This window comes from Meleagris gallopavo, chromosome 2 (assembly GCF_905368555.1).
Source record: "Meleagris gallopavo chromosome 2, MGAL_WU_HG_1.1, whole genome shotgun sequence".
Taxonomy (NCBI): domain Eukaryota; kingdom Metazoa; phylum Chordata; class Aves; order Galliformes; family Phasianidae; genus Meleagris; species Meleagris gallopavo.
In genome coordinates, this window is record NC_139405.1 from 61,795,890 (window position 1) to 61,811,626 (window position 15,737).

General features: G+C 34.5%; 1 protein-coding gene across 1 annotated transcript in view; it reads left to right on the top strand.

Moving 5' to 3' along the window:
- The window catches only part of MAN1A1 (mannosidase alpha class 1A member 1), a 136,018-nt gene extending 120,515 nt beyond the window's left edge, over positions 1 to 15,503 (top strand). Inside the window, exons 9-12 of the mRNA XM_085217400.1 lie at positions 4,464 to 4,683; positions 5,474 to 5,646; positions 10,677 to 10,792; positions 11,993 to 15,503. Coding sequence (XP_085073526.1) covers positions 4,464 to 4,683; positions 5,474 to 5,646; positions 10,677 to 10,792; positions 11,993 to 12,119 — 636 coding nt within the window. The 3' untranslated portion in view covers positions 12,120 to 15,503. The remainder of the gene's footprint in view (positions 1 to 4,463; positions 4,684 to 5,473; positions 5,647 to 10,676; positions 10,793 to 11,992) is intronic.
- Positions 15,504 to 15,737: the final 234 nt, after the last annotated feature.

The following is a 15,737-nucleotide window of genomic DNA, read 5'->3' on the forward strand; positions in this document are numbered from 1 at the left end:
ATTGCATAAAAGCATATGAACACAAAAACTTCCAGGAACTGAATCAGTCATAAGAGTTAGTCTGGTTAAAAGAGCTTAGAAGCATACTCCAAACCACATACCATACAGCCCTTACATGAAGTGAATTTTTTTGTTTTAATAGCTGGCAAGAATTTATTTTTCTTTAGTCTCCCTTCCTTCCTTTCTTTTTTTGTCAAGTATAGTCTGGAGTCAGATTATCTACATCTTTTTTTTTCCAATCACTGGCAGGTAACATCATCTCTTGATCCCTTTGAGAGCAAGCATTTGCAGCCACTTTTTCCTTGCAACCTTTTATGTTGCACAGGGTTTCTGCATTACCTTGATACAAAAAAAAAAAATCTAATTGATTTGCAGAAACACATTCTGTAAAACAGTTACATGAAATTTCCATTTACTTAAAAGGAAATCTGTGCTGGCTCCTAACAATTAGCCATCAATAATGTATTATCAGCTCATCAAAGATCACATTCTCCTAGCCTTTTGGATTTTTTGCAGATATTGTCTATTGGTTTATGTTGAGCATATTCATTGCAGTAAAATTAAATAATAGTCTCTACAGTGAAAATATGACACAACCTTATTTACAAATAGTGAAACTCAGAAGGGGTTATTTGTAGACAGGCTCTAAGATATACTGGAGCTGTGCTTAAAATAAATGTGTGCCTTTTTGAAATGTGTAGATAATTATGTCAAAACGAAGGTAAATTGATTCTGAGTATGAAATTGAAAATTAATTCTGCCAAATAGAAATTTTCACTTGGGTGGATCCTTATCAAATTGCTACCTAATCTTCCTTTATAATGACTTGTTTTAGCAACTTCAGTTTCTTGCCAGAACTTCACCCACAGCACTGCAGATAGCAATCAGCATTTTGCTATGAGCTCATAAGCCCAAGCTTTTCATCCTACTCCTCAAGTTCAGACACTTGTTATACTCTCGTTTAAACTGATAGTATTTCTTCCTCATCCTATTATTTTCTTAACTTTGTCTTCATATTTTTTTACCCTTAAGCATTTGTCCATTCATTCCAACCAGTGTTTTAACCTTGTTCTCTGGACCTCAAGCTTATTTAAAAAACAAAAATCTTTGTTCAGTCTGTCCTGATGGCACTTAAAAGCTGTGTGAAATTATCTCTAAAAAAAAAAAAAAAAAAAAAAGAAAAAATGTTTTATGTTCTGTTTAAAAAGTGCTCACAGATTTAACCTGTAAAAGTATTAAAATGTTTAAATTGAACTGTTTAAAAATGCCAGCGGATGGATATTGAATGGCTGTGGTACACTGAATATAGATTCTGAACTGATAATTGAAAGATAAGTGATTTTTGTTTATTAATTACCTTAAAAATACTGCAATATGCTAATGCATTATAAAAACACTACATTATTCCAGAAGTAGTGCTTTATCAATATTTCAAACTAAATTCTGAAATCCAACTGTACTTAAGCTGGATTTTTGGGGAAAAGGGAGGCATTACCATACATCTTAAAGTAAATACTGTCACCTGTACAGTTTATAATTTCAGAGAATACATTAATTAATAGTTATGGTGGGGATGTTTTTACGTGTTGTACTCATGCGGGCTATAGATTTATTAATATATAAATCATTTACATTTTTGAGGCTTTCTAAATATGCTGATCTTTCATAATGCTAAATATTTTTACTATCAAGTTCTTTGAGCACCTCAAGTATTGTGTTCAGTTTTCGGCCCCTCACTACAAGAAAAACATCAAGGCCCTGGAGTGTGTCCAGAGAAAGGCAACAAAAATGGTGAGGGGTCTGGAGCACAAATCTTATGAGGAGAGGCTGAGGGAGCCACTCTAAAATTCAAACTCTGCAATTATACTGAAAATAACAAGGCAATTTGAGAGTCCATAGAATATATAACAACTGCATAATTAAAATAACTTTAAATAAAATGCTTACATTGTGAAGATAACTATAAATAAATATAAGTACTAGTTCTTAATAGGGCTCATTAATAAAATCATTATAATGTATACTGTTCTCTCCAAAGGATGAACAATTTGGAAATTGTTTATATTTTGCAACCTTTTAATATCAGTTAGCATCAGGTTATTTTTGAATGCTGGCTTCTGAAATTGATTTTAAAATTTCTCCAATTGATGTTATCTTTTTCAGTTTGACATTTTATCCAGAGACAAAAAAAAAAAAAAGAGGGGAACAAAAAACATAACACTGAGAGGCTTACTGGTATATCAAAATCCATTTTCATGCTAGAATAATAAAGTCTGGTGTGGTTCTAGTACTTCTGAATGCGTATGATCACTGTTATTTCTGTCAGGTACAGCAATGCTTCAGTTTGTCTATCATTTAAAAAAAGGCAATATAGGTAAATTTATTTATCAATCAAATTTTAATTTGTTTGTTTTTATAAAAGGTTCTTAATCGATTGTTAAGTGACCAACAGCGCAACAGGCATTAACAGAATTGTTGATTTGATGAGATGGAGATACCCTGCTGAAAGATCTAATGAAGCGTCACTAAATTAAAACTTTTTCATTTCTGAACTTGGTTTTAGATTACTTATCCTGGAGAATGCCTCAGTCGTCTGAAAGCTATTTCCCACAAAACAGTTGTGTGTTCTAGCAATAAGGTATCCTATTGGAGTACACAAACTGTTTTACAAAAATGTTACAGCACACTGAAAGATGTTGGAAGCTTTCCAATAATTTCTATCTCCTCATAAATTTCACCTGTTTATACAGCAGTACATTTTGTAGCAGATTCCATGAACTCTGTTCTATCAGTTCTTTAATTTTACATTAAAGTACTTCATACCCAATGAGATAACTGAAAGAAAACACATTTCAAAGAATATTATTTTAAAAAGCTGTACCTAGGTAATCCACTACTAGTTTTCCAACCTGATAGAAAAGCTTTTTGGTAATGCACTTGGAATACATGACTACAGTTATCTTCACATCACCTTAACCCCTGTAATTCTTTCATCTTCCACATTGGAGTATGTTGTTTGGATGCTTAAGGAATACATTTCTCATCCCTTCCCCCTTTGTGTTTAATTACTCTTTCTATAGGTTGATTTACACAGGATTTGTTTAAAATACAGAAAACTTCATTATTTACTGATGCTTTAAAATTTAGGTATGTTTTCACTTGACATCCAATGCTAAAAGTATATAATCCATGAGGAAACAAAAAGATTGAGTATCTTTCTAAGACAATAGCGGGCCTGGAGGCAGGCAGAAAACACCCTCACTAAGTGCTTTGCACTAGTGCTAGTGGAAAACAAACTATATCATTTGATGTGACATTCTTGCCCCCTCACCCCCCAAAAGAGCTGTGTAGTAAGTAAAACCTGTAGAATTATTCTGCTGATGCTTCTGATTTACAGCAGATTTTTTCAAGCTTATGAAACAGCCTTTACAGATGTTTAATTGAGAAGAAATAACTATAATCAATGCCTTCTCATTATTACACATTGTTTTTAATCCTGGCTTTTTTATTAACAGTTCTCTGTACTGATGCTTTATTAATTTTCTTTCTCTTGTACAGTGCATGCTCAGTACTGTTTCTGGATCTCATGATTTCAATAGAATAAACCAGAACACTGGTGGTTAAACTGGACGTGTGATAGAGATGTTAATTTCCTCTCTACTACCCTTTAAAGGCAATAACTTAATTTGTCTGTGTGTTTCTAATTAATATGCTCCCCTACATCACCACCATTGTTTTAATTCTATTCCTCTGAAAACATATGGATGTTTTTCTAGATTTGGTAATCAGTAACCAGACATTGCTATCAGCACCCACTTCTAATTCTTTCCCAGAGATGTGTTTCTTCTTCTGCTTAGTTTTGTTTTTTTTTTTTTTTCCCCTAGAAGTCTCAGAGTCTCTGCTCTTGATTATGGGGGGATTCAATCTTGGGGGGAAATTCATTGGTCTTGGTTGGGAGTGCCATATAGTCCCAAAAGCCCAGCATTGTTTAGTACACTGACTCAGATGTTTTGAATATGAATTTAGACCTGCATATAATACACATGAATTTATATGAATAAACAAATTCGTTCTCAGAGTTCATTTTGGAAATATGGAAGCTAAAGTAATTGCTAATCATTAAAAATGAAATTATCTGAAGGTGTTCAAATTAGGAAGGAGAAGAAAAATATTATCTGCTACTTTACTTTTTAGGCCTTTTGTTTAAACTACACTGTGTAAATTGCTGAAAGTTGTGGCAGTGTTAATCATCATTACCAATGTATTCTAATCTATGTTGATTTAGCTACACTTTGAATTTGTGCCAGTTCATCCATTTTACCTTATAAGCAAAGGCAACACAGAGAAAAAAACAACTGACATATAAAACAGTCTTAAGGTCTCTGTTATCTGTCTTGGTCTTTCATGCTTTACCAAGTGGAAACTTTTGATGATTAATAGTAATAAATAATGTGCTTCCATAGGCCATAGAGACCCATCTCATTCGAAAATCAAGTAGTGGACTGACATACATCGCTGAGTGGAAGGGTGGACTGCTCGAACACAAGATGGGACATCTGACTTGTTTTGCTGGAGGCATGTTTGCTCTAGGAGCGGATGGAGCACCTAGTGACAAGACAGGCCATCACATTGAGCTTGGTGCTGAAATTGCTAGAACTTGCCACGAATCCTATGATCGTACAAGTAAGTACAGTATCAGAGAGTTTGGTTTTATGAAGGCAGCCATCAGTGTTTAATTCACAGTGGTGAATAAAAGTTAAATCATAGCAAAACCTCTTCATCCTTTCTCTGATAAAATGCTGCTTTGATTCAGAAGTAACTTTAAGAATGGCTGCTTTGTTTCATAAATAATTTCTGTACATCTGAATTATAGCTACTCACCGTAGTAACTCTAACATTACAGCTTTTTTTTCCATGTTGCCAATTTCTTCATAGCCAAATATAAGTGAGGGAAGTGATCTGTTCATTTATGCATCATTAATTGTGCTTTATGCGCCAAAAAAAAGAAAAAATTATTCTCGATTCTATTGGTACAATACTGCAAACAAAGGATTGCACAAAGAAACTGAATATCTGTGCAGGAAATTTCTTTGGATTCTTTCATCTTATAAAAATAACCCTGGCAGCATTTCAGATCCTAGAGTGTATTATCAAGTTTAACAGAGAAAAGTGAATATCCTCATCTTTTAAGGAAAACCTAATATGTTGCTAATTATATAAAATTGCTCAGAATGCAAATGTTAACATCACTGTTCAAACTGGAACTGCTGTTTAAGGCATTGATAAAAAATAGCTCTTGAGTATTGTGAATTATTTGCAAAATATTAGAAAAAAAACTGCTGTATCTGTCAAAAATTATATGCATTTTAGGTAGCATGCCTTGTGTGGTATGAAATGATAATTAATTTGGCAGGTTACATGATTTGAAACCTTTTAATGCCTTTACTTCAGCATATGTTTTTATATTGGATAGGTATGAAACTGGGGCCAGAAGCCTTCAGATTTGATGGTGGAGTTGAGGCCATTGCTACAAGACAAAATGAAAAATACTACATCCTACGACCTGAAGTCATAGAGACCTACATGTACATGTGGCGGCTTACTCATGACCCAAAGTACAGGCAGTGGGCGTGGGAAGCTGTAGAGGTAACGTTCTAGAGGTTTCTTTTCTTACTAAATTCTAGTATCTTGGTATGTGAGCTATTGAACAAAATCTGGATTTTGTTTAGCAGTTGAAGAGTAAGTAATCATTTTAAATCTGTAATATCAACTCACATTTCCAGAGATTTACTAAATGAAATAAGATGAATTTTGACTGACTCATCTCCTGTTGGTATTGTATACTTGAAAAATACCTTGTGATTTTTCTTTATTAAATATTTCCCTGATCAAAGTCATATTTGAATGTTCTGCTCAAGATGGTGAGTATTGCTGCATGTGGACGGAAAGTGAAAATATGATGTATTTGAGTCTTGGACATGGAAATAAGTTCTATGAAGTGTATTTTCTATAATATAGGGATGGGATCAAGAAAGCCAAGGTGCAGATGGAATTGAACTTGGTGGGGGACATGAAAAACAACAAGAAGAGATTCTTTAGATACATTGGGCAGAAAAGACAGGCAAAGGAGAGTGTATCCCATCTGAGAAATGGGAAGTGAGAGCTGGCCTCCTCAGACATGGAGAAGGCTGAGGTAGTTAAGGAGTTCTTTGCCTTGTTCTTCATGGCCAGTCAGGCTTCTCATGCCTTTTGTATTCTTTAATCAATCTTACTGTTGGACATGATACCATTGGATTTACCTTGTTTTGTCCTCCAGGCATGGGCTTATATTATGCTTCCAGAGTTCACTTATTTTCTCCTCACATTGATGTTGTACTTCTTAAAATATCTGCCTATCACTCTTTGTCTGAGATTTTTAAGTGGACTGAGGTCTTATGAGAAGATTAAGGAGGCTAAAGAATATTAAATTTTGTGGCTCTGTATTCTAAAGAAAAACACAAAGAAAGAAATGAAAACTCTGCAGTGTTTTCTTATCAATGACCCCTCAGTCCTTTGCAGAGCTATTGCCTTCTGGGGTTTTAAAATCATTCTGTTTGTCAGTTTGTCCAACACATCTTTTTTTCTAGGAATGTATGATTGTAACTCTTCAGAATGGCCTTCAAGTAGACGTGGAAGCTTGCTCTACAGTCAGGGAAGAACACATTGACTTGTTGCACAATTATCTGTCCCTGTGAGACCCTACTAGAGAGCTATTACTAGATTACAATTCCATGTATCTGGCTGCAACGTGACATCTGCAGCTACCTGGCTCCCCATACAGCAACAAAAATCTGTAATTGTACTTCATCTTCACTCTCTGAGATACTGAATGTACTTCAAATTTGTGCAAAAAGAGCATTTCAATTTTGGTTATTAGATACTCATAAGGAATAAAATTCATGATAAAATCTGCTTTCCATAGTGAAAAGATACTGATTTCCAACTCTTTATTTCTTGTATATTCTGTGCAAATCTACATCTGCAGTCAACCCTCTATTTAGCTAGGTAGGGTGTAGTTATTTAGGAGGATGTGTTTACTATCTTCAGGTGTTAGCTGCATATGTCTTTAAATGATGTCTTGCTGAGTTACTGATTCCAAATCTCTCTTTTTTTTTTTTTTTTTTTTTTCCAAAAGCCTCTACTATAGAGTGCTGTTCCATACTTTCTTCTTTCCTAACATCATCCATATGCATACATTTTCATACTGGACTCTTCCCAGGCAGATTATAATTGAAATGTTTAAAACTACTGTTTATGGAAGTCATCCCACTAGGCTTCCGCAGTGCCAAGTGTACAGTGTTCTTTCTCCAGATGCTTTTCCTGACTCATTGTTGCTGTCCACACTGTTAATATTGTTATAAACAATTAAAATGTTTTCCTTATTATATTCTTTTCAGTTGATTTGTTTGATTCAGTTTGTTTGTGTTTATTTCAAGTTTGTACACTTATTTACCTTCTTACTGCTCTCCCTATGTTCCTTGTTTAGCATTCTTGTGGCTACTTTAGTCTAGCTCTAAAGTAATGCTTTAGAGCCCATCTGTGGCAAATGCAGCTGGTCTCATTCTGTACAAGCCTATCTTCCATTGTCTTAATGTACAGCTGCATGTTTCACAAAAACAGATCTTGCAGAAGCTATACAGTCAGCTGTAGGTTTCAAATATTTTCTCTCCTGTGATGTTTCTAGCTCATACAGCTCCACTTCATGATGCTTTTTTTTTGTTCCAGCATGTGTCGTGATAATTTACCACAGCTACTTCACAAGTCCATAGAATTACCAAGGTTAGAAATGACCTCCAAGATCATCCAGTCCAACTATCCACCTACCACTAGTATTTCCCCACTAAACCATGTCCCTTTGTATAGCATCTAAATGTTTCTTGAGCACCTTCAGTTCTGCTCACTCTTGCTCATTCTTGCACCAGAGAACACATCACTCTATCCTTGTGCTCTCTGGGAGTTCCCTACCCACTGAATATGGGAATTCCAGTTACTAGCACTGTTTTCATTAAGAGAAAGCAGAGACCTAAAAAAAAAAAGGAGGGGGAGTGACAATCTGTCCATTTGCTGTAGTCTGAAAATGCTGAGTTTTAGGTATTTCATGTCCATTTTCAACTCATGACACTGACAGTAATAATTCATGTTTGTTTTCTAGTCCCCATGTAGTAAGAGGCTGCACCTGTGCCATGATCATGAACTGTTAAACTCTGCAACACAGAACACATCTTTTATTTTAGTCTCTAACGTTCATAGTCTGAAAAAACACTCTTGTCTCTCCATTATTTTGTACTCTGGAGGCTTGCTTTCCTACCTCAGTTTGTCCAAGATCTGTATGTACTTCAGTTTCTGGAGAAAATGCAATGATAACCAACAGCAAAATCCACTTCTTCTGAGTCAGAAAGATTTCATCAGCTTAGCTCATGAATTATAATTTCTGCATTATAATTATGGCACGTTTTGAATTCATAGCACTTCCTTTGTTTTTTTCTTTTATGAGACTTTGAGTCTGACAGCTGGTTCCCACTTTATTTATGTTTTCCATTACTAGCATAACTGATCTTAGCCACTCTCATTTTCCAAGGTCTACTAATTTAAAATGTGTTAAGTCAATTCTCCTCACCTACCACTGATGCACAGTAAGTATGAATGTCACTGTGTTCTGAAATGGAAGGCACAGGCGCAAAAGGACATTCCTGCCAGATAAAGAGTGATTACAACAAATATATTTTTTGTGGTACTAATACCAGATGTTAACATTTTTTTTCCCATTAGTGTAGTGCAAAGTAGCTTTCAGGGGTAAGATGATCCACATTTGCACAAAGCAGATACCACCAAAGGGCTAAAATGGTGCAGGTTAATCTCCTATTTTTTATCACAGCAGTGTATTCAGTTGTGTATATGGTATCTCTCTACAATTAACTCTGGTGATCCTCATGAGGAAAGCTCTAACTACATATTAGAGCATATAAACCCAAAAAAGCAATTTGTTTTATTTTGCTTCACCCTGATTAGAATGCAGATGTTTCCTTGAATACTAGCTTTATCCTTCAAGTTCTCCTTCTGCTGTGCCTCAGAAAACATAATCTTGTGTTTGACATTGAAAATCCAGGCACAGATTCAGCATTTTGAATTCATTGCAGGTTCAAGTAGATGAGAGAAAAGGAATACCAGCCAGGGGAAATTACTTGTTTAAACTTAAGTATATTTGTCACTTAGTAAAACTGTCCAGGAAAATTAAAGAACCCTAAACACAAAGAGAGAAGAAAAATAGGCCTGTTATATTTTAAAGGATCTCTTCTGGAGAAAAATGTCTTTTAAATGTACAATAGGCAGCTTACTCTAGTGAAAGCTATAGAGAGCCTGACATGCAAGCTAAATATATGCAGATAGCTAACCATACCTCCAGCATCAAGGAAATATAGGATATCTACTCACAGCAAGACACAGATCTTGAACAGGTTTTAGAGCAGGTGGAAGTGATAGATACTTCAGTAATCATTAGTGACGTTTAGTCCCATCTTTCATCAGAAAATACTTATTTTGCCTGCTCGCTTGTTTTCAGGCGTATCTTTCTGCCTTTTCATTAGTTTTTGCTATATGTGGTTTGAATCGAATTTTCAGAAAGAAAATCTATACATCTCATAGTCACTTCAGTGATATTTGTAATAACTTCAGAACTGGAGGAACTAGATGTCTGATAGGATTAGAGCCTTTCATCTTCTTCTCAGGGTTTTGATGAAGCTCCTGGTATTTCTGCTTGAATGTTGTTACTCCCATGCCTATTTCCACAGTGATCGCTATGTTGCAGAGGAGGGTGGTCCTGAATTGACATAGTCAGCCATCATGTTTACTGTCGTTTTCCTTGTGAGAAATTATTTAGAGGTGAAGACCATTTGGATTTGTTTTTGAATAATGAGTTGTTAAATTAAATCATTGTAGATTCTCTCCAGGATATTTACATTGTCTGGTCACATAGCTTTCTGCCTAACAAGAAACAAAGATTTTTTCAGAAAGTTTATAGGACCTAATGCAGAAAGAAATACAGTCTCAGCCCAATATCAGATGTTTCCCTATCGAAAATGAAATAATTGAAAAAGAAAAACCAAAAAAGCCCTTAAGAACTTACACAAGAAATGGACAGTTGGCTTCCCCTTTCCAAAACTAAGGAAAAGAAAGGAAAAGACTGATCTTAATCGTAGTATTCAGTTCAATCACACTAAGTTGTAAGCAGTAAAATACGACTGGGAAAGGTGTCTGACAGGATCTCTGAATGCTGTACAGACAAGCCTATGACAGAGAAGGTACACTATCAAAAATAGAAAAAAGAAAACAATGAGTAGTACATATATATTTACACTGACACAACAGTATACATTTCCCTCTGAAAACTGGCTTGTATTCACTTATTTTATGAATTTATCATTTTGATTCTCTTCTTTAATGTAAAACTACATGTGTGTTTTAAAGAGATTTCTGTCTGGAGCTCTATCTAGTTTTAGCTCTTGATCAAATAAAATTGTCAGAAACTCATGGTAGTTACAGTGTTATTTTCAAACAATCAGAATGTGACAGATTATTCATATTATTAAACATCTTGTCTTTTCTCTTTTTTTTTTTTTCTTTCCCTCACCTGTTTTTAGGCACTGGAAAAGCACTGCAGAGTAGATGGTGGCTATTCTGGCATTAGAGATGTTTATAGTAATCATGAAAGCCATGATGATGTGCAGCAAAGTTTCTTCCTTTCGGAGACACTCAAGTAAGTTAAGAAAGTTCCTTTCATTAATATCAAGTAGTTCTGTGTATCATCTTTACAGACAAGTATTTACCATTAGTACCCTTGACATTCATTTAACAAAATCTGACTGAAACAGTAGAGCTTTTCTTAGGTGACAGGAAGTCAAATTGCCTTTTTTTCCCTCTTCTATGTCAGGAAAGTAAATTCTATGACTTTTGAAAATTATCTTCTGTTAAAGAAACTCAGTAGCGTTTGGTGAGAAATTACATCTACAAGCATTGATAGGTTTTAGTTACATATGCCAACACCAGGGAAACAAATTGAGAGCACAGAGGACTTAACAGGCATATATCACGTACTTTCCGTTTTAAATCTGTAGAGTGAGGGGGAAAAAAAAAGCAAAGTTGCATGGTAATCTCACGCATCCTGTTAAGAGGAAAAAAATAAAAGTCTTTATTATATACCGCTGTCTCCAAAATTATTAATGGAGTGAATAAAGTTTTATTTAGGTGATCTTCAGAGGTCTCTTCCAACCCCTATGATTCTGTGAAAAGCCTTCACAGAAGGATAGTGATTCAGAATAAATTTTCATTTAGTAAGGAGAGTTTCACCCCTAAGATGTCTTTAATAATCATGTTAAAGAAGCTACTACCCTGTACCATTATACTAAATAAAATGATTTATTTATTTATTTATTTTTATTTACTGCTGGCTTTGATAGATCCTGTCTTAATAAATGTCTATCCAATCTTTTGGTCCTAGTGCTAGGACTTAGCTTTTATTCTTCAGAATTCCTAGGCCAGATGTTTCTCTCAGAAGTAAGATAGCATTGGACTATAGTGTTTTCATTACTTCACCCTGATAAATTGAACATTCAGAAGGAAAATATATATACATAATGGTTATATACAATCAAAATAATATGTAATAACATTACAAAGGATAACGTGGAAATGAGATAAAGTAGTATTCAACCTTGATGGCCTCTATCAAAATAGAGGAGCTGGGCTGTTGGTCTCCACTGTTATTGCCATTGATTCCAACCTGAGTGGAGTAGCTTTGTGCTAAACTTTATTATGCTAGGACTTAATACTTTCTGTTTTGTCAGTGGTTTCCATTGATAGATTCATCTACAGAAATCAGGCATTCATGTTTTCTTGAAAATGATTGTTGTTTCACTTTCTTGATATAGTCATATTTCCTGCTTTTTTTTCTTGCCAGATACTTATATTTGCTATTTTCTGATGATGATCTTCTTCCATTTGAGCACTGGGTCTTCAACACAGAGGCTCATCCCTTCCCTATTCTTCGCAAAGAGAATGGGAGTAAAGAAGAAAAAGAAAAATAGATCGAGTTTTAACTTGTTTCATTCTTTATGTTTCTTTCCAGGACTTGGGCATGTGATTTGATTTTAAATCCTTGAGTTAAATTTGTAAATCAAATGTTTTGCAGTCTGTTTTCTTTAACAGTAAATATTTATGAATGGACCCAAACTCATAAAACTTCAGTCATCAGCTGGACCACTTTTTAGAAGAGAAATACATCTGTCCAGATTTTGCTAGTTTGCAGTGTAATCTTGGCCAAAAAGAGCAGAGGGTCTGCATGTTACTAGTTTCCAGTTATACTTTTAATTTGACTGCAAAATTTTTTCTCCTCCATGAGGAGATGTCTGCTTTAAGCTGTAATATTTTGCCATGTTGCAAAAAGCCATATTGAATTAAGTATATAAAGAGCTTTTTTCTTTTTCTTTTTTTGTTCTATGTTAATTTGTTTTGTGTGTCATCCAAGACAAATATCGTGATTGTGAAGCCTCTTCTTATGCGGGTCTATCATTAAAGTAAAGTATCTGATGTATTTCATTGCCAATGAAGTCTACATAGGAATATTTTCATCTCATGCAGACACAACTCTGAAACTGCAGTATATGTTGGAGTTAGTCTCAACTAGTTTTAGCACATTAGTTAGCACAGTAGTTTTTCAGGTTTTTATTAGACTATTACTGTAGAGTAAATAATTTCTTCCCGATTCTAAGTGGAGTTATCCTGATGCCTTTAGTCAGGCCAATATGGAGAAAAATAAGATAATCATTTCTTATTAGGAAAAGGAGTCTTGCCATCTTTATGTTTTTAATCCAGTAGCTTTCATTTGTTTAGATGGTAAAAAGACAAAACTACTCAATGAATTTATCATTGAAGTTGAGCTGAGAATTATACCAGAGACAATTTGGTTTTCCGTGACTTTCTCAAGCACTCAGACTGGTTCAAACTCAACACTAGTCTTTGTACTTTATTGTCACAAAGCAATTTAATATATCTTTATGAATAAAATCAGATATTCAAATGCCTTGAAGAAAACTCGTCTCCTTCAGAGAGAAAATTATCCAGCATAGAATTAAAGCTTTCTGAAAGCACCTACTCTGGCTCCTGTAAGTGTCAGAAATGCAGTATGTTGTAAAATAGTCCTTAGATTAGAAGCTTAGTTTACTGAGAAAGGTAACAGTTTTGCCAAAAATGTTTTATTTTGTGGTATCACCAAAGGGAAAAGAATCAGGCACAATTAATTCCTTCTTTTACTTAAATGTAGCTTGGAGTGTCTTACATTGTTTTGAAGTCTACAAATGTTTTCACTCAGTGAAAGGATGAATTTTATACATTTTGAGTAGAGTACAACACCTGGCTTCCCATTCTGAGAAAGTGCATTATGAACTGATTTGATTGCAACAAAACAAATGGTTCTGATCAGTTATCTATTTTAAACCTTGTAAGCTGTCTATCACACATACCCAGGGTAGCTAATCAGAGCTGAGGAGACACGGTTGTTTAAGCATTACAGAGTACATTTTACTACCTTTTTCTCTACTGATATTGGTTTGCAGAATAGGCTTTACTTATGTGGAAGCCAAAAGCAAAGATAACATTACATTTTTATATATATTGGAGGCTGACCCATAAACTTTACCCTCTGGAGTGTTTAAAACATCACTGCCTATGTGGTTACACTGCAGCAGAGAGAGAAGACAAAGTCTGCCATGTGGGCTGCAAAAGACATTTCTACAGGGGGCAAGGCAAGAGTATCTCCAGTGGCACTGATTCTTCTTTCAAAGGCCTGGCAGAGCTGTGCAGTCATAGATGGAAGTTAACAGAAGGACTCCACTGAGCCTCTGCGACCCAGAGCAGGGAGAATGAATATAAATATATGTACAGTTGCCTAATATAAAGCCTGCTTGGATGGAATCTGCAAGTTGGCTTGAGATTTTTTGCTCTTGTGCAAAAGTATTATATTTTTAATGTCTCAGTAACAGCATGAGAATAAGTGAAGAAGAAATCCTTGGCCCTCCTCTGTTGAAAAAGCGGAATTCCTGCTTATGTTGATAATCTGAAATTTGTAACTGCGAAGTACTGGAGTATTTCACTGTATTTCTTCAGAAATTTATAAGGGAGCTGTTTTTTTTTCCCCCAGTTACAACCGACAAATGATAGCTATCTCTCTACATACACAATTATCTTCCCTCTTAAAAAAAAAAAAATATATATATATATATATATATATATACTTTTGTCTTATTTATCTTTATTATGTCACCTGCTGCTGCCAACCACATGATAGCACATGTGCTGCTATAGGCCTCGTATCAGTTAAATGACTTCAATAACTCAGACAAAAAAGCAATCTTTGAGAAATGCGTTTTGTAAGCCTCTTTTTACATGTTTTTCTTAACAATGGTATGCTTCCCCCCAGATGTGTCCAGTGATCTTGTGTTTATTTAATGAGCTTCAGAGAAACAATGGAGAACCTGATAAGCTTTTCTTGTTTCAAAAAGCAGGCAAACACAAAACTGTTGTATGCATTGGGTCCTATGTGCTTAAATACGTGTCAGAACTGTTTACTTGTAATACAGACGTTCAGTATGAATATTTTTTAGTTTGATAGTTATGATGATTTGAAAGAGCACAAATTTGATGTGACTGGTATTGGTATTCAGGTTGTATGTACAAACTGCACTATACTGTACTTTTTGTAAACAAATGTAAGTAGACAAGAAGATTGTACAACGTGTAGATCTGCCAACTGTAAGAAAACTTTTCATAAAATGAGAGTATATTTATTTTGTTTTTATTTTTTTTAATAACCCCAAAACACCAAAGCTAGCGTAATCATTTTGAAACAGTCACTACTTACCAGCCGTTGTTAGATTGCTGAGATAGCATTCATTTTATTTCCCATTCACTTAACTAGCTGTGTGAAAGTGGCTAGCAATGGTTGCTTTGTGTTCCCACTCATTCATAAGACCAAAAGAAATTGCATTATGGAGGGGTATAATTTTTGCGTAAGCACGCTTGCCTATCCTCTTTCCACTTCTCTGTAGCAAAATAACACATTTAAATCTGCATATGTTAAGTCCTAAGAAATAAGTCATTTTAAAAGGCAACCATACTGTTTCATGGGAAAAAAAAAATGTTCTGATCATTTGTGAAATATGTATTGCATATTTGTTGATTGTACACAGATTTTTGCAACGTCCTATGGCTCACTGTTTCTATGGTGACTTCATCATACATATTTTCCATTTCTGAGACATTTAAATTGGTTTTGATTTTTGCATATTCCATTTAGTCTTCTCATCTTTATATAAATCCTGAAATTATGAAATACGTAATAGATCAAGATGCTTAATTTTTAAGAACTTATATTTGTAAAAATTTCTCTATTGTGAATAAAGTCTTTTAATATATCTGTTCAACTTGTTCTAATTTTTCCTAAGTACACTGCAGAAGTAACTACAGTAACTTGCTGCATAGCCTGGTTTGGCTGCTATACTCATAAATTTTTATCAGCAGATTGATTACACACAGATTAGTACTCTGTATTCATTTAAATACTTGTGTTAATACTCAGTTAATTTTAGTTAGCTCATAGAATCACTACCACAAAAATCGGTTTCTAGAATTCAAAGAAATCTGTTCTC